Source organism: Odocoileus virginianus, chromosome 30 (assembly GCF_023699985.2).
Source record: "Odocoileus virginianus isolate 20LAN1187 ecotype Illinois chromosome 30, Ovbor_1.2, whole genome shotgun sequence".
In the NCBI taxonomy this organism is placed as follows: domain Eukaryota; kingdom Metazoa; phylum Chordata; class Mammalia; order Artiodactyla; family Cervidae; genus Odocoileus; species Odocoileus virginianus.
In genome coordinates, this window is record NC_069703.1 from 30516383 (window position 1) to 30542224 (window position 25842).

Consider the following 25842-nt stretch of genomic DNA (forward strand, 5'->3'; position numbering starts at 1 on the left):
CTGAGCACTTCTGTGAATTAACTCATTGAATTCTCAAGACTGTGTGTGTGTGTGTGGGGGTGGTGGTTATTTCCATCTATGAAGAGACAGAGACGACTGCCCAACCCAGGCCCTCTGGCCCCAGAGTTCCCGCCACTCACGTAGGACTTCCTGCCAGCAGGGCTCACCCTTCCTTCCATCACATCAGGGGCACGGTGCCCCTGACACCTAGTGAACGTTGGCAATCTCAGCGGACGGGAAGGTGACCAGCCCCCACCGCTCCCACCAGAAAGGCCACCAGTCCAGCTCAGGAAGAGGCATTTTATTGGGCGGCGTCAGGGCAAATCCCACCACCACCTCCCAGCGCAGAGCTAGTAGAACCAGGAATACCTCCGGCCTGCCCGCCGCCCGTCCTGGCCCCCCTGTGAGAAACACCCATGACCGCGGCCATGGCGTGTGACCGTGCACTCGGGGAGCGGCCACTCCAGTCCCACGGGGGCCCCACACCAGCCGCGCCTGAGGAGGGCCCCTAGAAACTGCCCCCAGAGTCGCCACTTGCAATTCCCTGACCACCCAGGATGCATCTGAGTGCCCCCCGATAGCTGCATGAAGGAACAGGACTCCGACGGGCCACTCCACACAGAGCCACGAACATGCCAAGGAGGGACGATTCTATAAGTGAGCCTCAGCCAGGCCGGACAGGGACCTGAGGTGAGGTCTTGGGGCGCTGGGGATGGCAGGGGCAACATCTACCTGGGCCAGTGGGCACTGAGCTCCTGCAGAAAGCCCCAGGCCAACAGAGGCTCTCGAGGCAGGATCCAAGAGCTGAGGAAGCGGTAGGAAGGGCCCCCAAGGTCTGCCAACCTCACAGGACCGGCAGAAAGGACGGTGCCCTGGCAGGTGGACTGCAGAAGCCCCCCAGTCCCACCGCCTGGAGACCGCCAGGAATCTGAGGGCCTCTGGTGAGTCCAGGCACTTGGGAGCAAGGCACACAGGGTCTAAGGCGTCTGGTTGGGCGCAGGTATCTGCCAGCACAGGTGGGCACCTGCCGGCACTGGTGCGTCTGGGCAAAGGGCGAGTGAGCAGCACGAACCAAGCAGGGCAAAGCCGGCTGGTGCCCCCACGACCTGTGACCACAACCTGGCAGCCCCACAGGCCACCCTGGTCCCCCCTAACCCTGGTGACCCGGAGGAGCCAGGCGCCCCGGTGGGTGAGGCGTGCCAGGGAGCCCAGAGCTGCCTCCTCCTCCCACAGATCCAGGAGCTACTCCACCGCCCCTCCCCAGGCCCCTGAGACCCGGGACACAGCGGAGAGGAGCGAGAAGGGGACCGATGTAGAAGCAGTCAGGCGCCGAGGTCACACCCACGAGGGGGAATGTCTAGGACACTCTTTGGGAGCACAGCTGGCAGCCCTATTCCTCCCGACAGCGTGACCTCAACCCAGAGCCCACACCTGACTCTAAGGGGGGGACAGGCCAGGAAGCAGGCCGGTGTGGGGCAGGGGGCAAGACTCAGGCCTACAAAGAGGGTCGCCCCCTGGGGAGCAGGGTGGAAGCTCGGGGCGTGGTCAGTGCACTGTCAGTCTTCTGGACGGACGGACAGGTGGACGGCAGAGGTGCCGAGCGGGGCTCACTGCATGTACGGGTAGCGCCAGTCCCCCAGAGGCCCGTGTGTCTCCTTGATGACCTGGGGCGACGTCCACCGCAGGACATAGTGGGGGCCGCCCGGCTTGTCGTTAGTCCCTGTGGAAAGACAGCTGTTTGTCCCCCAAAAGGTACAACAGCTCTGCGTAGAAGGGAGAAGGAGTGGGGAGGAGCGGACGGAATGAACGGGGCAGCCAGCAGCTAAGCTAGCCCCTACACGGCAGCCGGGGCTCCCCGAGCACCTCAGGGCAGAGGGCACTCAGCCGGCGGTCGGCGGGGGCAGGAGCCGGCAAGTGGACAGGATGCCCAGGCTCCCCAGGTCCCTGCGCAGCCCCTGCAAGGCATGGCCGAGACAGGAAAGCACCGTGGAGGGCGCTGGACGGGGAGCTGAGAGGCTGAGGTTCTGGCCCCGGCTCTGCCACTAGGCACCGGGACCTCTGGCAAGTCCCTGCCCCTCGCCAAGCCTCAGTTTCCCCGTTTGTAGACAGGAGGGGGTTGGACTGCAATGGCCTGGAATACATCAAGTCGTGGTTAGTTGCTAAGTCGTGTCCACCTCTTTCTGATCGCATGGACCAAGAGCCAGGCTCCTCCGTCCACAGGATTTCCCAGGCAAGAACGCGAGCGAGTTGCCGAGTCCTCCTCTGGGGGATCTTCCCGGCCCAGGGATCAAACCCCCGTCTCCTGCACTGGCAGGCGGATTCTTTACCACTGAGCCACCCGGGAAGCCAAGACGCGGATGCTGGGACCCACATCCCGGCTCCACCACTTCCTGGCCATGCGCCCTTGGGCCAATCACTTCACCTCCCTGGGCCTCAGTTTTCCCCTCTGTAAAATGGGAAGGGGGAGGTGGGCAGGACTCTGCGTCAGCATGGGGCCTGGCCCTCCGTGCCTCTTAACATCCTCGAGATGAAGCAGCAAGGGTCTCCCCCAGGAGCTCAGCCCCCTCCTAGAAAGGAGGACCCACTCACCCGAGGCTCGGGCCCCCCCAAAGGGCTGCTGGCCCACCACCGAGCCGGTGGACTTGTCGTTGATGTAGAAGTTGCCAGCAGCATTCCTCAGCAGCGCTGTGGCCTCCCGGAGAACGTCCCTACACGGCAGGGCCGCAGTAAGAGGGTGGCCGGCTCGTCCCTGCCCCAGGGCCAATCCTCCAGCAGCCCTCCCCAGCTCACACGGGCCGCCTGGTGAGCACGGGGCCAGCCGCCAGCCCTGGGCCCCTGCCCTCGGCAGCTCGGGAACCCCCGAGCCCCAGCCTGCCCCCTCAGGTTCCAACCCCGCCTTCCCCTCTTAGAGGCAGACGCAGGGAGGCAACCAGTGCAACGGAGAAAAGACAGGACAAAGCCTCAGGTCCAGCGTCAGGGTGCCCAGCGGGGAATCCTGCCTCTGGCAGACAAGTGGAGCACCCGGGTCCAAGCTCTGCCTGCCATCCTGAGCCCCATCAGACCGGGCGGCGGGTCACAGGCGCTGACCGCTGGGCCCCAACACTGGAGACCTGGCTTCAGCAGCCAACAGTGTGGCCCTAGCATCAAGGCTTTAACAAGGCGCCTGCGGCCTCTGTCTACCTGCCGGCCAGGCGGAGCGAGGGGCACGGAGAGCAGGAGAGCAGGGATTCGCGTCGGGGAGGGGGCCGTCTCCAGGGACCAGGACGTCAGGACTAGTGCCGAGGCCGCGGCCGCTCACCTGTCCTGGGCGAACACTGCCCCCGTGAGGCCATAGCTGCTGGTGCTGTCCACGAGCCGCAGCGTCTCCTGGTAGTCCTCATCTGGGTAGACGTACGCGGCCAGCACAGGACCGAAGATCTCCTGGAGGGAAGCCCCAGGGTCGGACCCGCCTGGACCCGCCCTGAGGCCTCCGCCACCCCCGGCCCCCTTCTCAGCCCGGCAGCCTGGGCCAGGCCTTGCCTCTCGCTGGGTTCTCTCCAGGACAGGTCCTGCCCCGCCCACCCCACCACACCCGGCAGAAGACTGGAGGACCCTCTGGCCTTCCTGCCAGCCAGACCCACCCCCAGAGCCAAGATTCCAGGCCCTGGGAAGGGGGACACTTCCGGCAGCAGCCGGCCAGGGAGCGGCCCCGCGACACCACTCGGGGGCTGGGGGAAGACCCCTTGCCCTTGCACTGTCATCCTGGGCAACTGCCCTGACTTCTCAGAAACTCAGCGTCTCCTCTGTACAATGGGAACAATACAGCAAACCTCGTCCCCACCAGCTCCCTGCCCCACTTAAGACTCTACAGACATTAGAAGCTGAGAGCGCTGTAGGGGCCTCCGGGCAGCAGGCGGTCAGCGCCGTGGCGTCAGGCCAGCCAGCAGCGTCAGGGATCTGGGGTCTGGGGGCCTGAGCGCAGGGCCTGGCTCTGCTCTCCCCGGGGGTGAGGCAGGCCCCCGGCAGGGCCGCGCCATCCTCAGCTGTGAGACGGGACGACGCCCCGGGAAGCACGCGGAGACGCTGCCTCCTCCCAGCCCCACCCGCCTCCCGCCGTCACCTCCTTCATGATGGGGTCCTGGGGGTCCTTGCTCTCGATGATGCAGGGCTCCACAAAGTAGCCCACAGAGTCGTCACACTGGCCCCCGGCCAGGATGGTGAGGCTGGGCGAGGAGCGGGCGTGCTCCAGCCACTTGCGGATGCGGCCGAAGGACTGCAGGATTGGGGTGGGGGGTGTCAGGGGCCGGCTGGAGGCTGTTCCCAGCAGAAGCCCCCAACACAGCTGCCCCAGATTCTGAAGTGGGCAATGGCAGGGCTGGGGGACGGGGTGGCTAGCAGCAAACAGGGCCTGGCCGAGCAGGGCAGAAACAGGAGCGCATGTCCAGGCTCATGTGTGTGTGCGTGTCAGAACACGTACAGAGAGAGAAAGAAAGAAAGGGAAGGCGCTCACTCGTGTCCGACTCTGTGTGACCCCATGGACTGCAGTCTAGCAGGCTCCTCTGTCCATGGGATTTTCCAGGCAAGAGTACTGGAGTGGGTTGCCATTTCCTTCTCCACAAGATCTTCCTGACCCAGGGATTGAACCCGGGTCTCCTGCATTGCAGGCAGACGCTTTACCCTCTGAGCCACCAGGGAAGTCCCAGAACATGTATACCTAGATATAAACATCATGTATACATACAGATATATAAACGTGTCTTTAGGTTTAAGGCCGTGAGTCTTGTGCATTATATGTTTCTGCAATGCAGACCCACACATGTGCCTACACACATGTGTGCATACATGCACACAATACCCATGTGTGCACACGTCAGATTTGTCTATGTATGGAGATGTGAGTGTGGGTGTGCGTGTGTTTACATGGGTGGATCTATGTGCATGACCCCCACAGAGGTCTACATGAATGTGTTCACAGCTATGCGTGTACCTGTGTTCAGGGGTGTGTGTGCATGCGTGCGGGCCTATGTGTAAGAGTGTGTGTGAACACGGGCACTTTAAGGGGGCCTGGTGGCAGGGTGTGCAGGAGGCGAGCCCCTCTCTGGGGAGGGAGGCTTCTATTCCTTCCAGGGCTGGCGGGAGCGGCAGGGGCTGTGTGCGTGGCTCTCAGACTACCCTGCTCGAAGCAGATCTGGGTCACTCTTCCCGCCCCCACCCAGCCCAGGCCTGGCACCCCCCGGAACTCCCGTACCTTGGCATCAATCACGGCAGAGAAGAAGGTCCCAAAGTCCTCTGCAGGCTGGAGGCAAGGGACACGGATAGAGAGGAGTGGCTGTGGGCCGAGACCAGGGGAGCGCCCCCTCCCACACCGCGCCCCCGGCAGGCAGCCAATCCCATCAGACCCCCGCTGGGCCACTCACGTTGCCCACTTTGATCCCACGGAGCCCCTCCAGCAGCCGCCCTTTGATCTGCGGCCACAGCGAGCGGGGTACATAGAGGCGGGAGCAGGCCGAGCACTTCTGGCCGCCGTACTCGAAGGCCGAGCGCAGGGTCCCGCTCACCACGCTGTCCACGTCGGCCGAGCGGTGCACGAAGTGGAAGTTCTTGCCCCCGCACTCTACGGGGCGGGAAGGGAGGGGGCGCGCGTCAGGCCAGCCCCGGGGCCCAACACACGGCCTGCTCCTGCGCACAGAGCCCCGTGACCAGCCCCTGGGACGAGCGGAGGAGGCCGTGAGAAGCCGCGCGCCCTGGACACTGACCAGCCAGGCCTGTCCTCCCACTCTACAGACAGGAAGACGGAGGCCCAGGCACGGGCAAAGGGCACCAGGGGGCGTCGGGACCAGCTTTCCCACTTCACAGACGAGAAAACTGAGTCTGGGGGTAGGAATGCTGCCCAACATAAATAAGGCCGAGGAAGGGCCAGAACCCAAGGCTCCCCTAAGCTTGGCCACTCCTGGCAGCGGGCGCAGCTTCCTTTGAGCCTTCCCCTGACCCCCACCCGGGTCCACGGTCAGGGCTGGCTCCTCTTTCCTCCCGGTGGCAGGAGGACACCCCTCCCTGGTCCCCGTGGTGTGAGGAAGCCCAGGGAATCACGCCACTATCCGGGCCTTATCAGTTTCTTCATTCAGTTAAACATCAGCCAACAGCAGCTCTTGTTACAAAACACTCACTACCCGCCAGACTCAGTTCAAAGCACTCCGTGCCCCTTCTCACCGAGGCCTCACGGCAACCTCCCATTATGATCCCATTTTAAAGACAAGAAGACTGAGGCACGTAGAGACTAAGGTGCGTACTCAAGGTTGGGAAGTGGTGGAGTAGGCAGCGGTCTTTCTCCCTCAGGGAGACGGTGGGAAGGCGACTGAACGGAAAACCACGGACAGCTGACCCAGGAGACTCTGTTTCCGGGCTTATGAAGGCTGGACTGGGGTGTGCTGAGAGGCTGGAAGTTAGAGATGCTACAGCTGGCCCTGAGCAGAGTCACCTGCCCTGACACCCCTAACAAAGCCCCACCAGCTTAAGAGGCAAACTGTTACATATAGGATGGATAAAAAACAAGGTCCCTAGCACAGGGAACTATATTCAATATCCTGTAACAAGCCACATGGAAAAGAACTTGAAATAGGATATACATATGTATAACTGGATCATCTTGCCGTATAGCCGAAATTAACCCAATTCTGTAAATCAACCCAATTTTGTAAATACTGTAGCCCAAGACTGTAAATCAACCATACTTCAATAAAAATTCTTTAAAAAGCTCCCACCAGCTCAGGACTGGGGTCCAGTTTCCCTGTGGGTCCCACTTCACTTCCAGGAGCAAGAAGGCTAAACCACCGGCCCCAGCTCTGCCATTACTGCACTGTGACCCATTGGGGCCTCTGTCAAAACAGGGTTCTGTACCCCAAAGAGTTTCAGAAACACTACACATCAACCCTGGCTCTTGACGATGAGTAATGCACATCAGCAGATTAAAGGCTCTGAGAAGGCCTGCAGGTAAGGAATCCATTTTGCTTTAAACACAGTGCACGCCAAACGTCCTTGGCCACGAAACTGTGGGAAAATTATTATTTCAACAAGACCTACCCGTGCCCGTCTCAGCCCCATCTCTTGCCCCGCCCCACCCGGGCCCGTCTCAGCCCCATCTCCTGCCCCGCCCCACCCCTTTTCTCAGCTACACTGGCCTTGTTTCTTCACGCACAAGCTCATTCCCACCTCGAGGTCTCTCCATTAACCGTCTCCTTAGCCTAGATCCGGGCGATGCAACAAGGGGCCGCAGGAGCCCCGTGCGGCCGTTTAAATTCAAGTTAATCAAAACTAAACACAACTTTCACTTCCTCAGTCACGCAAGTCACGTCTCCAGCGCCCCGCGGCCACACGTGGTGAGTGGCTACCCTACGGGACCGCACGGTGAAGCCATGTCCATCCTCGCAGGAAGGTCCGCTGGACGGCGTCCGCACCCTGACGGTCTGCTCTCCAGACCTCGGCGAGGCCCGTTTCTCTTCACTGTTCAGGTTTCCGCTCAAATGTTCCCTCCTTGAAGAGGCTCCCCACCCTGGAGTCACAGTCGCCCGCCACACCCAGCCTCTGGGCGGCCCTGCCTGTCACCTCTTTGCTCTCCTTTAATGAGCCACGGCCCTTCTCACCCCACGACCGTCATTTATCCCGCTGTTTACTGCCCGCCTCCCACCGCTGGAACAGAAGCTGGTGACGGCTGGGTCTTCGGCTCTCATCACCCTTGCATCCCCACTCTCCAAAAAGTGCCTCGGCACAAACAGTAATTTCCTTGCTGCATGAGGAATGGGTAAGAAATGTGCGCTCTGAGCCGGAAGTGCTCTGAACAACCCCCGGGCCCTGCCAGGGCGGGGGTTCCAGGCTGGAGGGCTCCGCCCCTGCAGAGGCCCCCAGCTCTGGGGGCAGCCCCTCCGCCGCCTCCTCTCCCACGAAGGCCAAGGCTGGGGAGGGGGGCCCTTACCTCCGGCCAGGCGTGGGAAGGTTCGGAACCGGTCCAGGTTCTGAGCCACCTGCTTCCACAGGTGTTTGAAGGTGCTGAAAGCAGAGAACAGTGCAGGGATCAGGGCGCCAGGCTCAGGTGCCTGAGTGGTGAGGCGCCTGCTCCCCGCCCGCCTGACTGGAGGCTGGGGCCAGGCTCAGGTGCCTGAGCGGTGAGGGGCCTGCTCCCTGCCCACCCGACCAGAGGCTGGGGCGCAGGGTCGGCAGCCCCACCAGAGGCCGGCAGGGCTGACGGTGGCGGCGGTGGAGGATGGGGCACCAGGTAGGAGGTGGCAGCTGGCAACGGGCTGCATTCAGGGCCCAGGAGGAGGGAGCAAGGGGAAGCTTGGCGGCAAGGCGGTGCAGAGAGGGGCCACGCTCCAGGCCAGGGCATGCGGGTTCCAGTCCCCACCCAGGCGCACACAGCTGTGTGATCTTGTGCCCAACATGTAACCTCTCTGGGCCTCAAGTTCATGCCACTCTGGAAACGGGAAAGAACAATTCCGCTGGGCGGGGCCGTTTTGGGACGGCTCTGATGTGAGTCAAGTGCTGAGGACAGTGCTGGGCACGCCGTGGCTGCCTGATGGGGCAGAGACAGCACCAGGGTCGGCGGGGAGCGCCTCGAGCCCCGGGGACCGGGGAGGGTCCCGGGAGAGGCAGCTCAAGCCCCCGCCTCCTCGCCGGGCTCCGAGTGTGACCAACCTCAGCACCACAAAACAATAAAAATGCTAATCACCAGGGAGCTGGCGACACAGCAGCTGATACTAATTTATGACTTTCCCACCTTGGCGCCCGCTGCTCACCAGAGCATGGCAAATGGGGGCCAGGCCCGCTCCGCCCGCTAATAGGCAGGGACCCGTGGGGCCCGCGGCCGGCGGAGCGGGCCTTTTGGAAAACCGCCCTCCTCAGCAATTCTAACGCGGCCGTCGCCACCCAGCAAACCTTGGACGGGGCGGGTGGGAGCGCGAGGTCAGGCAGAGCGCGGAGAAGCCGCCGCGGGTGAGCCCAGGACAGCTGGGAGGCCCAGAGCAGAGACCCCGACCTCTCCGCCCAGACGACCCACGGGGACCTCAAACTCAAGGTGCCCAGCCTCTGGTCCGTCTTCTTCCCGAGGCTCCCGGGTGCCCAGCCACCTGGGGTGCCCACCTTGGTGACTAATGCCCACCTCTAGCCTCGAGTCTGGACGTTCTCACTGACCCCCCAACCCCACAGACAGGTGATCGAGTCTCCCTGCTACCTCCTCACGTGAACCAGCCCATCTCTCCTGGCTGCCACCTCTCTGCCCGGGTTCAGGCGTCTGCTCTCCCTCTCTGGATCCTCCTAACCTGTCTCCTGCTCCCAGCCACAAGAGACTTGTGCTCAGGGCAGCCAGAGCCATCATCTTGGTCAGAGGCTGCACATGCAGGTCCCAGAGGGGCAGCAGTTGTCCAGGCATGCAGAGACCCAGGGCCTGTTGGGATGGTGGGGAACCAGAGACCACCCACCCGCCTCCAGCCAATGGTACCACACGGAAATGCAGGCCCCATGGGAATGGGTTCATAAATGAGGCCCCATTTGGATTTTCACATGAAACTGTCCCGGTGGTACAAGACTGTCCATCTCTATTAGGACTCAAAGAACACAGAGCCACTGGCCAGGTCCAACTGGAGAGCGACCATCTGTCTCTGCTTGAAACAGAAGTCTGATTGATTAAGCCGCCACTTCCTCTAAAGAATCTGCCTGCAATGTGGGAGACCTGGGTTTCATCCCTGGGTCGGGAAGATCCCCTGGAGTAGGAAATGGCAACCCGCTCCAGCATCCTTGCCTGGAGAATCCCATGGATGGAGGAGCCTGGCGGGCTACAGTCCAAGGGGTTGCAGTGAGTTGGACATTACTGAGCAACAAACGCTGTCACTTTCACTGTCCTGCAGGTAACCTTCCATGTCTCCTATCACCTTCAGCATAAAGTCCAAACACCTTTGCAGGCTCACAGGGCCCTACAGTCACAAGTCTAATCCCTCAAGAGGCATTTCCCTGATGGTCCAGTGGTTAAGACTCTACACTCCCAATGCAGGGGGCCTGGGCTTGATGCCTGGCCAGAGGGACTAGATCTGCATGACTCAACTAAGACCCAGTGCAGTCAAAACAAAACAACCCCCCAGAGGTAGGACCCTGACCACTCCACGTGTTCACTGCCCAGCCTTGGCGTCAAAAGAGCCTGGCAGGCACAGGGGTTCGGTAACATCAGCCAAGCGCACGAACACACGGCTGCGATCAAACCGCGTGCTACCCGCACCCTGGCCCTCAGCCCCAAGCTGCACACTCCAGCCTCATGGGACCGCGTCCACCTCCCAGAGCACAAGCCTGTCAGCCTTACGCCTCCACAGGCGCGGTTCTCCCTCCTGGACTGCTCTCCTCCACCTCCGCCTGGCCTACTCCTCTGCTTCGGCGCCATCTCCTCCAAGAAGCTTCCTGACTTCTCCTCCAATTCATTCCAAGCTTCCCTTTGTCCTTTCCAGGGACAGGGGTGGCATCAAAATCCGTATAGCCAAATACCTATAGGCTGCTTCTGGCCTGTGACACTCCTTCCTGTCCACTAACTAGTCTGACCCTCACAATGACTCTGCAAGGTAGGAATCAGCACATTCAGGTGAAGGCATGGAGGCTCAGAGAGGTGAAGGGGCTCACCCAAGGGCCACTCAGCGAGGAAGTGGGGTACAGTCAGCGCCTGGCCCGAGTTCAGCCCCGGTTCCCAGACAGAGGTCGGGAGGCCTGGGGAGCATCCCAGGCTACCCTGCCCAGCCCTCCTCAGGGACTTACGGCACACTGCCTGTGAAGTTGATGCCGCACAGGTGCTCTGAGCTGGTGACGGTGTCCCCGAAGGTGGGCCCGTCGGCTGGCACAAACTGGATGATGTTGGGGGGCAGCCCGGCCTCCCTGAGGACGCGGTAGACGGCGTAGCTTGCCAGCATGGCGGTGTCGCTGGGCTTCCACAGGACCACGTTGCCCTGCCCGGGAGGCACGGGGATGACTCACAAGGCCGGGGGCGGCCAGCAGACCCGACCCCCACCTTACCCCAAGGTGCAGCCGTCCCTCAGCTGCAGCTGCCAGGGAGGTCCCCTGCAGGCCAGGATGCCCCCTACCCGGCCCCACTCCCCCAGGGGCTGGGCACCAGGCCCTCAAACTCCTCACGAGTGAGCTGACGCCCTGCCCCATCTGCTCCCACGCTCTGGCCAAGGCTCCTTTCCTCCTGACGTCTGTGCCAACTGGTCCTGCCAGCACCCCTCGGGCAGGTCTGTCCTGGGTGTTTCCAAGTCGCCGGGCGCCCACGGGGCGAGGCTGGGTCAGCACGCACGGGCTCTGTCTGCACGTGTTCTGGATGGAGGCGGGCACGTGGGCGCCGGGTGTGTGCAGGTCTGTCTGACCACAGACGCACGAGGATGGGCCTGTGCGTGAGCACCTCCCAGATCACCCGGCCGCCCCGACCACTCAGCCCTCCTCCTGCTGCTCCCTGGGTGACCCAGGCCCCCCGCGGGCAGGGCTGCAGCTCCCCCATCAACTCACGGGAGCTCACGGCCACCTTCATCCTGACCACGGCAGTGGGGCCCACTGACTTCAAGACCGCCGGGACAGACCAAGCCCAAACCTCTACCTGTTTCATCATCTATTAGCCACGCAACTCTGACAAATAAGCCACCGGGCACAGAGCAAGCATTAATTATCATCATCAGCAGCCCCTGCATAACACTAAACCTGCACTGGGCCAGACCTGCCTGGTGTTCAGACGAGTCATAACACAGTCTTACTTGCTCTTCCCAACCCTGTAACGTAAGCTTTTCTGTTATTTCTATCTTGCCGATGAGGAAATGGCCTCAGAGGAGGGCAGGGGCTCGCCTGGGGTCACCCAGGAAGAGTGGTGCAACGCGGGGACTCAGATCAGCCTCTGACCCTGGAAGTCTCTCCATGGCCCCCAGCTGCCTCCACTGTGTGCCTCTGCCCACAAGGGCTGGGGCCCAGGGCTCCGACGTGGCCTCCTGACTGTTGAGAGGGAAGCGATGACTCGGTCCCGCCACCCCCCAGTCCGCTGTCCACATCTCACCATCAAGGCGGGAGCCCCTGCCAGGTTGCCGCCGATCGCTGTGAAGTTGAAGGGGGAGATGGCCGCCACGAAGCCCTGGGGAAGAAGAGGCGGTGAGGCCAGGCCCAGGGCTTCCCGCGGCTCCCCGCCCGCGCCACCCCCAGGCGGTACCTCCAGCCCCCGGTACAGCACGCTGTTGGTGCTGGGCGGCACGCTGAGGGGCTGCTCGCCTTCCAGCTCCACCGCAAACTTGGCGTTGAAGCGGAAGAAGTCGATGAGCTCAGCCGCGGCGTCGATCTCCGCCTGGATCACCGTCTTCCCCTGCGAGGCGGGAGGGCCCTGGGGTCAGTGGTGGCGGACCTGCATCCCGAGAGCCCTCTCCCCACGCTGGACCCTGTGCCCACAGTCACATGATGCACATGTGTGTTTGGGAGAACGAACCGGGCGGCCCGAGGACTGCAAACACCAGCCGTGGGGAAGGCCTCTGGGCTCTCCGGGATCGGGCAGCCCCGCCCTGCACACGCGGTCGCTTGGCGGCGGCTCGCCCTGCCTGGGACGCCCCACCAGGGAAGGGGAACTGCTCCTTCCTGCCTCTCTGTGCCTGCCCCCTTGCCCCCTGCTCCACGCGGCCACTGTGCTTCCTACAAGCTCCTGGGTCTTCAGTTCAGTCGCTCAGTCGTTTCCGACTCTGCGACCCCATGAACCGTAGCACGCCAGGCCTCCCTGTCCATCACCAACTCCCGGAGTTTACCCAAACCCATGTCCATTGAGTCAGTGATGCCATCCAACCATTTCATCCTCTGTCGTCCCCTTCTCCTCCTGCCTTCAGTCCTTCCCAGCATCAGGGTCTTTTCAAATGAGTCAGCTCTTCACATCAGGTACGCAAAGTATTGGAGTTTCAGCTTCAACATCAGTCCTCCAATGAACACCCAGGACTGATCTTTAGGATGGGTTGGTTGGATCTCCTTGCAGTCCAAGAGACTCTCAAGAGTCTTATCCAACACCACAGTTCAAAAGTATCGGCACTCAGCTTTCTTTATAGTCCAACTCTCACATCATACATGACTAGTGGAAAAACCATAGCCTTGACTAGACGGAACTTTGTTGGCAAAGTAATGTCTCTGCTTTTTAATATGCTGTCTAGGTTGGTCATAACTTTTCTTCCAAGGAGTAAGCGTCCTTTAATTTCACGGCTGCAATCACCATCTGCAGTAATTTTGGAGCCCCAAAAAATAAAGTCAGCCACTTTTTTCACTGTTTCCCCATCAATTTGCCATGGGGTGATGGGACCGGATGCCATGATCTTAGTTTTCTGAATGTTGAGCTTTAAGCCAAATTTTTCACTCTCCTCTTTCACTTTCATCAAGAGGCTCTTTCGTTCTTCACTTTCTGCCATGAGGGTGGTGTCATCTGCATATCTGAGGTCCTAGGTCTTAGGCCAAATAAAGAGGCCTCTTCCTGCCCAGGCGTGGCTCCCCTGGGACCCTCTGGAGACTGAACACCCACCCAGGGGGGCTCGGCTCAATCAGGAGACACCGGGCTGGTAGTGGGGGTGTCATAGTGGCTCCGTGCAGCAGAGGGCGCTCTCATTACAGGCTGGCGACCGGGCGGGGCTGTGGGCGGGGCCGGGGCTGTGGGCGGGGCCAAGATCCCTACTGTGGACAGGAACCGTCTCCCTGGGCTCCTCCGCAGTCTGTGCTCTTGCTGCTACCTGCCAGCTCAATAAGCATTCACTCCAAAAGCGCTCATCAGGCGCTTCCGTGACTCCACGCAGACACAGAGCAAGACCCAGAAAGGCAGAAAACGTTAACATGTGATTGCTAAGGGCAGCAAGCCCTTCCGAAGTCATCACCGCACCCCCGTGCGACCTGAGCGGTAACTAAGGAAGGAACAGCATGTCGGGAGGGGCACAAAGGCAGGCCCAGTCCTTGGGACTGGTGAGGCCCTAGGCGTCTCCCAGTGGAGGTGTGCCCGGGCTAGACGCTGGCTGTTAAAGAGTTCAGAAAGCTGGGGATCCTCCCCTGGCGGCTCAGGGGGAAAGAATCCTCCTGCCAGCGCAGGAGACATGGGTTCGATCCCTGGTCCGGGAAGATCCCACATGCCGCGGAGCAACTAAGCCCGTGAGCCACAACGACTAAGCCCGTGAGCCACAACGACTAAGCCTGTGCTCTGGAGCCCAGGCGCCCCAACTACTGAGCTCACGGCCCTAGAGCCTGTGCAGAACAAGAGAAGCCACTGCAATGGGAAGCCTGCATCCCACAACTAGAGAGTAGCCCCCACCCACCACAGTTGGAGAAAAAGCCCATGAAGCAACAAAGACCCAGCACAGCCAATAAAAATATAAAAAACGTTCACAGGGCGGGGAAGACAGGGAGCATTCTAGCCGGGGGACCTGGGCCAGAGACTGGGGTCGGGATGCCTGTGGTGTCCAGGAGCCTGGCTAGGTCCAGACTGGTGACATCGTGGGCGGAATGGCCTGGCAGGGAAGGACAGAGCAGCTAGCCAGCTGGACAGAGGTGGGGATGGAAGGGCCCCGGAAGCCAGGCTCAGGACTTGGGACATGATTCCCAGCCATACAGCGAGAGTTCGGTGGTTCATAGGCCTGGAGTGACCTGCTGGGGGTGTCAGAGACTGCAGTGAGGGTTGCAGGGGCCTGACGGAGCCTGGAGGACCGTGTGGGCCATTGTCAGTCCCGGCAAAGCGTGACAAGGGCCTGGCCCAGGGCAGAGACAGACGGACGCGAGGGGCTACTTACAGAGGAGGGCATGTGAGCGCAGTCCAAGTCACCTGGCCAATAATATACATGGGTCTGTCAAGGCTGTGGTTTTTCCAGTAGTCATGTATGGATGTGAGAGTTGGACTATAGAGAAAGCTGAGCACCAAAGAATTGATGCTTTTGAACTGTGGTGTTGGAGAAGACTCTTGAGAGTTCCTTGGACTGCAAGGAGATCCAAGCAGTCCATCCTAAAGGAGATCAGTCCTGAATATTCATTGGAAGGACTGATGTTGAAGCTGAAATTCCAATACTTTGGCCATCTGACGTAAAGAACTGACTCACTGGAAAAGACCCTGATGCTGGGAAAGATTGAAGGCAGGAGGTGAAGGGGACGACAGAGGATGAGATGGCTGGATAGCATCACCGACTCAATGGACATGAGCTTGAGTAAGCTCTGGGAGTTGGTGATGGACAGGGAGGCCTGGCGTGCTGCAGTCCATGGGGTCACAAAGAATCAGACACGACAGTGACTGAACTGACCTGAGCTGTCCTCTCTCCTGGGCCTGGTGACCACATAGCAATGTCTGCTGAACTGGACGAGGTGTGACCCCCACAGCCCCCATTGCACCGTGGGCGCCTCACCTGCCCCACCATGGTCTTGGCCAAGACCTCGGCCCTGCGTGGCCCGCTCAGCAGGTCGGCCGCCCTCAGGAAGACTTGCGCCCGGTCGGCCACAGGCTTCAGGTCCCACTCCTTCCTGGCAGCCAAGGCGGCCTCGATGGCTCTGTGGAGCAGCGCCTGATGAAGAGGGGAGAGGTTGGAGGCTTCCTCCCGTGGCAGGAAGGGTCCCAGAGGAGCGATCTGGAGGTCACTCCCCCCAGGGAGGACCCCTGCCTCCCTCCCCCCGACAGCAGCAGACGCCGGGTCCCACAGCCAGCTGGGCCACCCCAGGCTCAGAGCCTGCCTGCCTCCCGTCAGGAGGAGCCCGAGGGGCCTACCAGGTGGGTCTGCATGCCAAGGACGCACTCCATTTCCCCTTGTGGGCTCCCCGGCTCCCGGAGCCTGACACTCCCAAACCCGCTGTTCGGGGCCTGCAGCCCTTGAGGTCAGGACCTGACCTTGTCCTTGTCGGGCCAGAACTGTGGCCAGAGACACACCCCTGCGGCTGGCACCCCAGCTGCCAACTGCCCTCATCAGCACGTGACACCAGAGCTTCGACCCCGCGCCCTCTCGCTGGCCTTGCCTGATGCCAGGTCTCTGTCTCTCTTCCTCCCCGCGATGCCCTCCCATTTCCTGGGCTCAGCCTTCCAGAATCCCCCCCGCGCAAATAAGGGCATGCACAGCCCTGGCCCAGGCAGCTCGCATTAGGCCCACGTGAGCCCTGGCACACCTGGCCTGGCCAGGGACACCCTCAGTGCCAGCCACCACCCCCCTCCATGCCCGAGAGGGAAGCAGTAACTGAGCTTCATCCCCACGGCAGCAGATGTCAGCTAACCAGGCAGGCCGCCAGGGACTCACCTTGTCCGCGTAGCAGAACTTGGCCACCTCGTGTCCGTGGTCAAAGGGCTGCAGGAGAGAGCAGGGCGAGGCTGCTGTCCACGAGGGAGGAGCCCTCCCGGGCAGGTGGGGACGGAGCGGGCTCGGGGCTTGCCTGCCAGGCCAGAGTCCACACACACTCGCTCTCCCTGCTCCAATCCCCAGGAGGCCTTCTCCAGTTGTGTGGGGGCAAATAAGGAGCTCATCAACTTGGGCAAACCACCCCCCATCCCTCAGATGCCCACTGTGCCTCGTGTGGAATCCTCAGGGCTTTGTTCCAAGTGTTTCCGTCGATTCCTGCACAAGACCTTCCCTGGCCTCCCTGGATACCCACCTGCTGTGGACTCATCATAGCCCCCCACCCACCTTCCCATCCCAGCTCCCCGGCTGCTCACGGGCACCTGGCCCTCCAAACATCTCTGTCCTAACTCACTTCTGCCAAGCCCACACTCTTATCCCCTCTGCCAGCCTAAAATCAGAAAGCATTCTCATAAGCCACGGGCTTTTTCTCACCCTCCTTCACCCTCTCCAGTGGTCCGTTCCCTGGGCTCGCGGAAGAGGCTCTGAACCACAGCCAACGAGAATCGCGCCGGAATGCTCCGGGCCCACCAGCTTCCTCCCTGCTCTGCAGCTGCCCCGGCCTCCTCCTGACTGTACCGGGGACCCCTCGGCTGGCAGTGAGTCCCCGGCCCATCCTCATCCCTGGGGTTCAGCTCAGGTGTCACCTCAGAGAGGCCTGTGGACCACCCCACTGTAAGTGGCCTTCACATCTCCAGCCCATCACCTGCGCTTTCCATGGCTCCTCTCACCATCTGGAAATGTCTCATTTGTTCCTTCGCTGACACGTCCACCAACCTCACTCTCCCCAAGGTCGGCTCCGTGAGGGCAGACCCGTCTACCGTGTTCATCTCACTGTCCCGGCACCCGGCCCCCCGTGTTCATCACTGTGTCCCGGCACCCGGCCCCCCGTGTTCATCGCAGTGTCCCGGCACCCGGCCCCCCGTGTTCATCGCAGTGTCCCGGCACCCGGCCCCCCGTGTTCATCGCAGTGTCCCGGCACCCGGTCCCCCGTGTTCATCACTGTATCCCGGCACCCGGCCCCCCGTGTTCATCGCAGTGTCCCGGTACCCGGCCCCCCGTGTTCATCACTGTGTCCCGGCACCCAGTCCCCCGAGGTGTGGGGCCGAGGCGGCTTGGCTGGATGAATGGGTGGATGGATGGATGGGCTTTATTATCATGATTTATAAGTACCTCCTGACTCTTCGTGACCCCATGGACTGAAGTCCACCAGGCTCCTCTGTCCATGGGATTCTCCAGGCAAGAACACTGGAGTGGGTTGCCATTTCCTCTTCCAGGGGATCTTCCCAACCCAGAGATCGAATCTGGGTCTCTCGCCCTACAGGCAGATTCTTTACCTAATCTGAGCCACCAGGGAAGCCCCATAAGTACCCCCCTAGAAAGAGCTAAAGTCACCCTTCTGGAAATTGTCTTCCAACTTTAAGCAGGTTTCTAGCTAACAATGCCAAGGAGGAAGGCACTTCGTTTACCTGCTGTGGCACTTATTTTGTGACTGGCTGCACCGCACAAGGCTGGAAACTCCATGTGTATCCATCACATCAGGACGCATATACAGGTGTGCTCACATACACACACATTCCACTTTTGTGCGTGGCCAAGGCGGCTATTTGCTTTAAGCTTTTCTGGGCTAAAACTGTCCCTGCCATGACAAGGGGTAAAAAAGGATGGAATGGGGCCTCTGCCTGCAGTTGAAGTCGACCCAGGGATTCACCCTTAGGTGATTGCAGACTTCCATTCAGCCATGGATCCTGGGCAAGATCCCAGCTGTCACCAGGGAATGTCACTCGCGCCCTTGAACAGACGGACAGTTGGGGGCACAAGTGTGGATGCCATTTCTTAACTGTCAAGCCCAGGAACTTGTTAGGAAGAGCAGGCTGTCTTACCGCCGCCCCGCTTCTAGCAAAATCCCCGCTGAGAGGAAGGCTGAAGGAGGGTGCCGGAGGGACACGCAGACCCGCTCCGGCTCCAGCCGGGGCTCTGAGAGGTCTGCAAGGGCCAGAGAGGCGAGAGGGCTGAGTGGACAGAGCTGGGGGCAGCGGGGTCTGGGGCACTGGCGGCCAGGCCCGCACGGGGCTCACAGGGAGACTGCTGGTGTGGCCACACCTTCCTGCTCCCAACAGAAGCCGGACGTTTGAATTTATACATGAAATGGCCCCGTCACTGGGTTTCAGAAAGGAAGCTCCCAGCGGCTGACTTGCAGCCGGAGCTCCAGATGGAAAGCCCAGCCTGGCAGTGGAGGTGGGGCCTGCAGGGTGACCTCTGGGCATCCTCGGGCGCGGGCTTTGATGTCATGCCCAGGCGCCAGTGTGCGAGAAGCAGCCCCACAGAACACCTGTGCGGGAGATGAGGACGCTCGTGGGACGCTGCTCGCCACACCACTGTGTCCTTCTTACACCTCCGGGAGAACTTCCTCCCCGGGCCCAGCCCCAGGAGTTGTCTGCGTTCCTCCGACTGCATAGGTGGGATGTATTTCAGGAACATTCTGGCTAGGGGCAGTGATGCAGTCTCCTCTCCCCTGCGAACCAGGAGGCCTAAAAGTAAGTTTGTGGCCATCTCCAGCAAGCGCCCAAGGCCTCACAATTTTGTGACCAGCAGGTCAGAGCACGAAGACTATCTTGCTGGCTTACGTTAATTAGCAGGCTGCTTCTAAAGCCCCTTCAGAAACAGTCGGTGTGAATGAATTCACTTCAATCAAGGGGTTGCGATGGCAGCCCACTGGTTAAGACTCTGCCTTTCACTGCAGGGGACATGGGCTTGATTCCTGGTTGGGGAAATAAGATCCCGCATGCTGTACAGGCATGGCCAAAAAATTTTAATAAAAAGTGAGTCAAAATCAAGGGGATACGGTTCTGGGAAACCTGGGTCCATCATCCCTGTTCCAGGTCTAACTGTGCCACCCCAGGGGGGCCACTGATGCCTGAGCTTCTCCCGATCTGCAAAACGGGTGGCTAACCGCCTGCTCTTCCAGCCTCCAAGGGGAGTGGCAGGGAGACTGCAGGAGGAGCGTGCGCACGGGGGACAGGGCCTCACAGATGTGTCTGTGGATGGAGCCTGGGCTCCAACGGGAGGGCTTCCAGGAGGAGGCGACACTTGGCATTGCCCACAGCCTGGGAGCTCACCTCTGCTGAGCGCATCGTCAGCTAGACCACTGGTTCCCAAAACCAGACTAGGGTTTTGGTGACTGCCTTTCTTTGGGAGAATTATGCCGTTTCAGGGGTACAGCAAAGTGATTCAGTTAAACAGACATATATATAACTGAATATATATATGCTTTTTCAGATTATTTTCCATTACAGTTTATTACAAGATACTGAATATTGTTCCGTGTTGTACAGTGAATCCTTGTTGCTTATGTGTTGTATATATAGTAGCGTGTGTCTGTGGTGTATACAGTGGCGTGTGTCTGTTGTATGTAGAGTAGCGTGTGTCTGTTGTGCATAGAGTAGTGTGTGTCTGTGAAGGGCAGGATCTGCTTTGATCTGACTCTGTCCTTGCCTCCCACTCTCTAGGTGGTTACTGGGTCAGCTTTTTAAAGCGATGGCGAAGCTGGGGGCACTTGCTGTTTCTAACCTCCCCTTGGCAGGCGTGAGGCCGGCAGCCAAGGTTGCCTTTGGAAGTTTTACACCGGTCCACGGAATTCAAAAGCTCGCGGTGGACTCGAAGCCCCTTTGGAGGCAGAGACCCCAAGGCGTGTGTTTACGAGCCCCGGGATTCAGGGGAACGGCCGAGCCCGGCGGGCCCGCTGGACTTACCGACACCTGGTACCGCACATCTGAGGTCCACACCTCCTCGTCCCCCACCACGCATGGGATGGCCTCCGTCTGGCCCTTCAGCTCCTTCAGGGCCTGGGGAGAGGACGAGAGGCCATGTGAGCCCTTCCTTCCCTCCCGCTGCCCACGGAAACCCTGAGGTAGGGTCTGCAAAGTGGCCCCGGAGAGAAGGGGGGCACGGGCAGAGACACGTCCTCCGGATCGGCCCCCGCCCCGTCACCTCCTGGCCTGCGAGAATCCAAGGCCAGTGTTGCCAGCTGGTCCCATTAGAGAAGAGATTTTAAAAACTGCGTCTGAAATATACATGAAATCTCACAATTTTAAAACCCTGGCAGTTAGTGGGAGAAATTTTTTGGCTGTGCTGTGTGGCTGGTGGAATCTTAGTTCCCAACCAGGGACAGAACCCACACCCTCAGCAGTGAAAGCACAGTCCTGACCATGAGGCCAGGGGATTCCCCGGAGAATGTTTCCAAGCACAAACTATCTGCAGACTTATGACCCTGACCTGGGACCCCAAAGAGGCCCAGGTGGCCACGCTGCCACTCCCAGGTACCCCCGTCCCCAGTGCCTGGCTCTGCCCAGACTCCTGGCTGCCCCCGGGGCTGGGGGCAGGGGCAAGAGAGGGTACAGAGAGTTCTCGTGGGAGCTGCTGAAGGCCGCCTGCACGCAGCCCTCCAGGCACTCCTGGGTGCCCCTCCCTGCCCCCCGTTACCTTCTGCAGCGCATCTCGCTCGGGACTGCCCCGCGTGAACGCCAAGACAGGCTCGTTGGCCACGTGGAGGGAGGAGACGTGCTTCCAACACAGCCTGGCGGGGAACAGAGGCGCGCAGGTCAGCAGCGCCAGCCCCGGCACCCCCATCCCCGACGGGGGGACCTGGGCTGGCCCATAACCTTGAAATCCAAACCCCATTATAGAACCGGGGGATGAGAACCGGCCTTGGAGTCCAAAACCAAAGTTCAAGCCCAGGTCCTGTTCCTGTGAGTCCTCAGACATCTGACCTGCCTCCTCTGAGCCTATGTCTCCATCTCCTAAATGAGAACAACCACGGAAACTCACGCGGTTGCTTGAAGTTGAAACTCAGAGGTGCAGAACCACGCCTTGGTGTTTTTCACATAAAGAGCCTTGGTCTCCCTCTATATCCCCACGAGGCGGACTTTCTCCCCAACAGACCCAAGTTACTCCTTTCTCTAAGTAGAAAAGTCAGCACATTCCACAGCTCAGTCTCATCCGAACGGGAACCAGTCGAGAACTCCGTGGCACCAGGACCTGAGCTCTGGCTGGGCAAGAACACCCAAGAGGCGGGCCGTGAACTTGGAGCGGTGCCCCGAGCACGGCCTGCAGCCACGGGGAGGGCTGCTCTGGGCGTTCAGGGTCTGATTCCCGGGGACTGAATGCCAAGAGCTCCTCGTTCTGGAGACCCTACTCACCCTTGACCCCACGACCTCACTGATCAGTGACCACCAGTGGCGCCGTCACTCATGTGTTTGGGGGTCCCAAGGTGGGTAAGAGGGACAGGTGGGTCAGTCATTCCGTTCGTGGGCTGGAGGCCAGGGGACTGGGGGAGGCTGAGGAGGGAGGCTGGGGTTAGCAGATGGAAGCTGTTGCATGTGTGTGCATGCTCAGCCATGTCCGGCTCTTTGGGGCCCCATGGACCGCAGCCCACCAGCCTCCTCTAGCCATGGAGTTTTCCAGACAAGAATACTGGAGTGGGGTGCCACCTCCTCCTCCAGGCGATCTTCCCCACCCACGGATCGAACCCGCATCTCCTGCATAGGCAGGGGGATTCTCTACCACTGAGCCACCAGGTAAGTCCAAGCTATTACACGTAGAATGGATAAACAAGGTCCTACTGTAGAGCACGGGAAACTACACTTAGTATCCTCTGATGAATCATAATGGAAAAGGATATCAAAGAATGTGTGTATATATATATATTGGTGAAAATGGTATATAAAAATGGTATATAAAAAATACCATTTTATATCACATATACTCAAATGAAAAATATATACAAAATATGTATACAAAACGTTATACAAAATAACATACACTTAAATGAAAAAAGTTGTGATAAATGCAGCCTTAAAATTTTTCAAAAAAGAAAAAAAAGAGTCAGTCATTCCCGAGCTGGAGGAACCTCAGCCCTAGGCCTCCCCCTCCAGGCCTGAGCTTCCCCAGCTGTAAGCAAGGACAGGAGTGCTGCTGACACAGGCCCCGAGGACACACGGGGAACGTCAGATTCCATAGTCATGGTGGCACCGGAAGGGCCTCGCCGGTGGCCTGTAACAGGAATACAGTAACTTAGGTCCTAAATGGAAAAGAACTCGTTCAAGGCCAAGATCAAGAGAAACCTAGATTTGAGCACAGAAAAACCCAGCTCTGTCTCCCTCTGGTGTCAACGCGCCGCGGGCAGAGCCCAGGAGGAACACGCCTGCAGATGGAGCGGTCGGTTCCCAGTCACGCACACGGGCAGGACCGCACGCCTCCGGGGTGGGGTGCGAGGGGGAGCCCGCTGCAGGACCGGGGTGACAGCGGCTGATCTGGGGAGGGCTAAGGACGCGGGGGCTGGCTCTGGTCAGCAAGTGCGGCAACTCCACCGTGGGGTGAAAGGTAGAAGTTCCTTCCTGGGCAGGCGGGGGCTGCCTGGTATCAGGGGGGCACCGAGACCTCTGTTGGGCAGTCTGAAGCAGCCTGGCCTGCCCACCTCATCACAGCCCCCGGGACAGCGTCTGAGGCCAGGTGCTTAACGCGTGAGAGAACCAAACAGTCTGACCAAGAAGGTCTGGCACTTTTTTTTTCCTTCCTCACTGAGAAGGGCTCTGGGGCTCAAAGACCCAGCCTAGGAGGCCAGGAGGAAGGACATCACACCAGGCTGTATGGGCAGGTCCCTGCTGATCCCACCAGGCTGCGAGGCATCTTGCTCGTCTCTGGAGGGACAGCAGTGACCGAGACAGTGACCCTCTGACTGCACGCAGCCAGCCTCCCGTGCAGGACACGGGCAAGAAGGGAACACACCGGCTTCCCTGGCGGTCCAGTGGCTAACACTCTAAGCTCCCACAGCAGAGGGCGCGGCTTCAGTCCTGGGCTGGGGAACTAAGACTCCACGTGCCACCTCAGGGTGCAGCCAAAGTAAAAATAAAAATTAAAAAAAAGAAGAAACACAACTGTGACTGGAAAAGTGAAAGTGTTAGTCGCTCAGCCGTGTCTGACCCTTTGTGACCCCGTGGACTGCAGCCCACCAGGCTCCTCTGTCCATGGGATTCTCCAGGCAAGAATACTGGAGTGGGTAGCCGTTCCCTTCTCCAGGGAATCTGCTAGATCCAGAGATCAAACCCAGGTCTCCCACGTTGTGGGCAGATTCTTTACCGTCTGAGCCACCGGGGAAGCCCGCGACTGAAAGGACAAGAAAATAACTAAGGAAGGAGGAGGGCGGGGCTGCTTCAGCAGGGTGGTCCGGGAGGGCCTCATGGAGGAGGTGGCCTCGGCCGGAGGCCTGGAGGAGGTCTGAGAAGAGCTGGGAAGAGTGTTCCAGGCAGGGGGAAGACCAAGGGCAAAGGCCCTGCAGGGAGGACAAGTCAGGAAGAGCAGGAAGGGGCCTGTGCAGTAGAGGGCGGGCGGGGGCAGGGCTGGTCTCCTAGGACCCCCGCCATGAGCCCTGGGGCTTTCTCCTCCCTCTCCCTGTGAGCCCCAGCTGCACCCACCACACCCAAGAAGCTCGAATTCCTCAGGCCCCACCCTGCCCCAAACAGGAAGAAATGCAATTCTGGGCCAGCTGGGCCTCTGGTGAGCGGTGAGGCCTGGTGCCCACGGGGGACCTCCATCTCCTGGGGTTCCCTACAGGTCTGAAGAGAGAACAGGGCAGAGCTACAGACCTGCGCAACTAATGGAAATCCACTACTGCGGTGGGGAAGGCTGGAGAGGCTGGAAAACTCCAGTAGCCACGGGTCTCAACATCCTGGCAGGAAAGAGGAGGGCAGTGTCTTCCCCTTCCCCACCCTCCACCATCTGGAAGGTTCCAGACGCCTCCCTGGGCCTTAGCAGGAGTGCATGGGTGTAAGTCACTCAGCTGTGTCTGACTCTTTGTGACCCCGTGGACTGCAGCCTACCAGGCTCCTCTGTCCATGGGATTCTCCAGGCAAGGATACTGGAGTGGGTAGCCATTCCCTTCTCTAGGGGATCTTTCCGACCCAGGTCTCGAACCCAGGTCTCCTGAACTGCAGGCAGATTCTTCACTGTCTGAGCCACCGGGCACTCAGTAGCAGCAGTGAGTCAGATATCACCTTGTCCTCTTCAAGCCAGGAGAGCGCCGCCGTGCTCTCGGCTGGGCACCAGGAGGTGGGCCGCCCAAGCCCTCTCTGGAGCCCAGGGCCTGGCGGGTGTGAAAGCACAGGCTCCGGAAGCAGACATCCTGGACGAACCCCCACACCTGCTGGAGACCTCACTACAGGATCACACTACACTATAAAAATGCCTCAGGCCTTTGTTTTCTCATCCGAAGAATGGGTGACACCATGTTCCTTGCAGGGTACTGTGAGGATGACAAGCCTTATTTACTCTTTTTGCTCTTAGGTTTTCCTAAGAAACTGTAAAGGTTGACTCCACCAGGCCAGGCTTTCTAAGGCAAACTGGTTCCCAGACACTCCCAAGGAGCAGGGGCTGGGCCAGGGGCTCAGCAAACACTGCTGGAATGAATGTAGCCCCATGTCCCACCCGGGGCAGAAGCTCAGCAGGACACAGGAAGCCCAGTGGTTCCATCTCCGCTCCCATGCCCCAGGCAACACCAGAAGCAGGGTGAGTCTTCCCCAGGGCAGAGGTCCACTGTGACCTCAGGATCACATGCCCCCATGGCTGGCTGGCTGTTTGCAGTGTCCAGCCCCTGGCCCCACTGTCCGTCGAACTGTCCATCTGTCTGAGTGTAACGCAGGGAGCAGATACTAGTTCAAAGAGCAGCCTGAGAGCCTGAGTCAACTAAGCCAAAAATAATCTAGGGATGCCTGGCAAGCCTTTTTTTTTTTTTCTTGGCTCATGGGCCCTTTGGGATAACATGAGCACCCTTCCACTGGTTCAGGGGAAGGCAGAATGAAGCACTTGGAGAACTCAGGGCTTTTACAATGATCTGCAAGGCCCTTCCAGGCAAGACTGTATTCCTCACTTATTCATTCATGCAATCAGCATACATCTTCCCCACAAGGCAAGAATGCAGAGATAGCTCAGATGAGGTCAAAGGTTTCACCCACCCACGTGTTCATCACACCTGGCAGGTGCCTGGCTCTGGGATGCAAAGGCGAGTCCATCCCGACCTTCTTAGAGCAGCTCTCAGCCCTCCTGCTTCAGGAAAGAAACGTAAGGCAGAGTCGGGATTTGACTCAGTTTCCCCTAACCACCTGGGGTGCCGTTTCTCACCTGGTGACTTCACGGGCTAGGTCTGAGACCCCAGCTACTCTGACCCACCCTCTGCATGGGATGACCCACCCATTCTTTTAGGATCTGAGCTAAAAAGGCTGCAAGACCAAAACACCTCCTGCAACGGGGAACGTTGAGCTCTGAAATGCACAAAGGGGAAAACTGCCGGGAAGCAGAGGGGCCAGGGCTCCCAGGTCGCCCCCAGGTCTCCACCCTGGTCCAAGGCACCATGGGCTTCCGCCTGCACAACTGCAATAGCCACGCCGGCTCCACTGACTCCAAACTCCTCTCGAAACCACCAGAATAAACAGCCCCT

General features: G+C 59.9%; 1 protein-coding gene across 1 annotated transcript in view; it reads right to left on the bottom strand.

Annotated features, from left to right (window-relative positions):
* Positions 1–286: 286 nt before the first annotated feature.
* Positions 287–25842, bottom strand: part of ALDH4A1 (aldehyde dehydrogenase 4 family member A1) — a 30559-nt gene continuing 5003 nt past the window's right edge. Inside the window, exons 2-15 of the mRNA XM_020899244.2 lie at positions 20835–20928; positions 20105–20197; positions 16257–16304; positions 15381–15536; positions 12194–12343; positions 12044–12118; positions 10765–10952; positions 7949–8022; positions 5397–5593; positions 5228–5275; positions 4100–4252; positions 3299–3420; positions 2590–2708; positions 287–1720 (exon numbers count right to left, since the gene is read on the bottom strand). Of these exons, the coding sequence (XP_020754903.1) occupies positions 1608–1720; positions 2590–2708; positions 3299–3420; positions 4100–4252; positions 5228–5275; positions 5397–5593; positions 7949–8022; positions 10765–10952; positions 12044–12118; positions 12194–12343; positions 15381–15536; positions 16257–16304; positions 20105–20197; positions 20835–20928 (1630 nt within the window). The 3' untranslated portion in view covers positions 287–1607. The remainder of the gene's footprint in view (positions 1721–2589; positions 2709–3298; positions 3421–4099; positions 4253–5227; positions 5276–5396; positions 5594–7948; positions 8023–10764; positions 10953–12043; positions 12119–12193; positions 12344–15380; positions 15537–16256; positions 16305–20104; positions 20198–20834; positions 20929–25842) is intronic.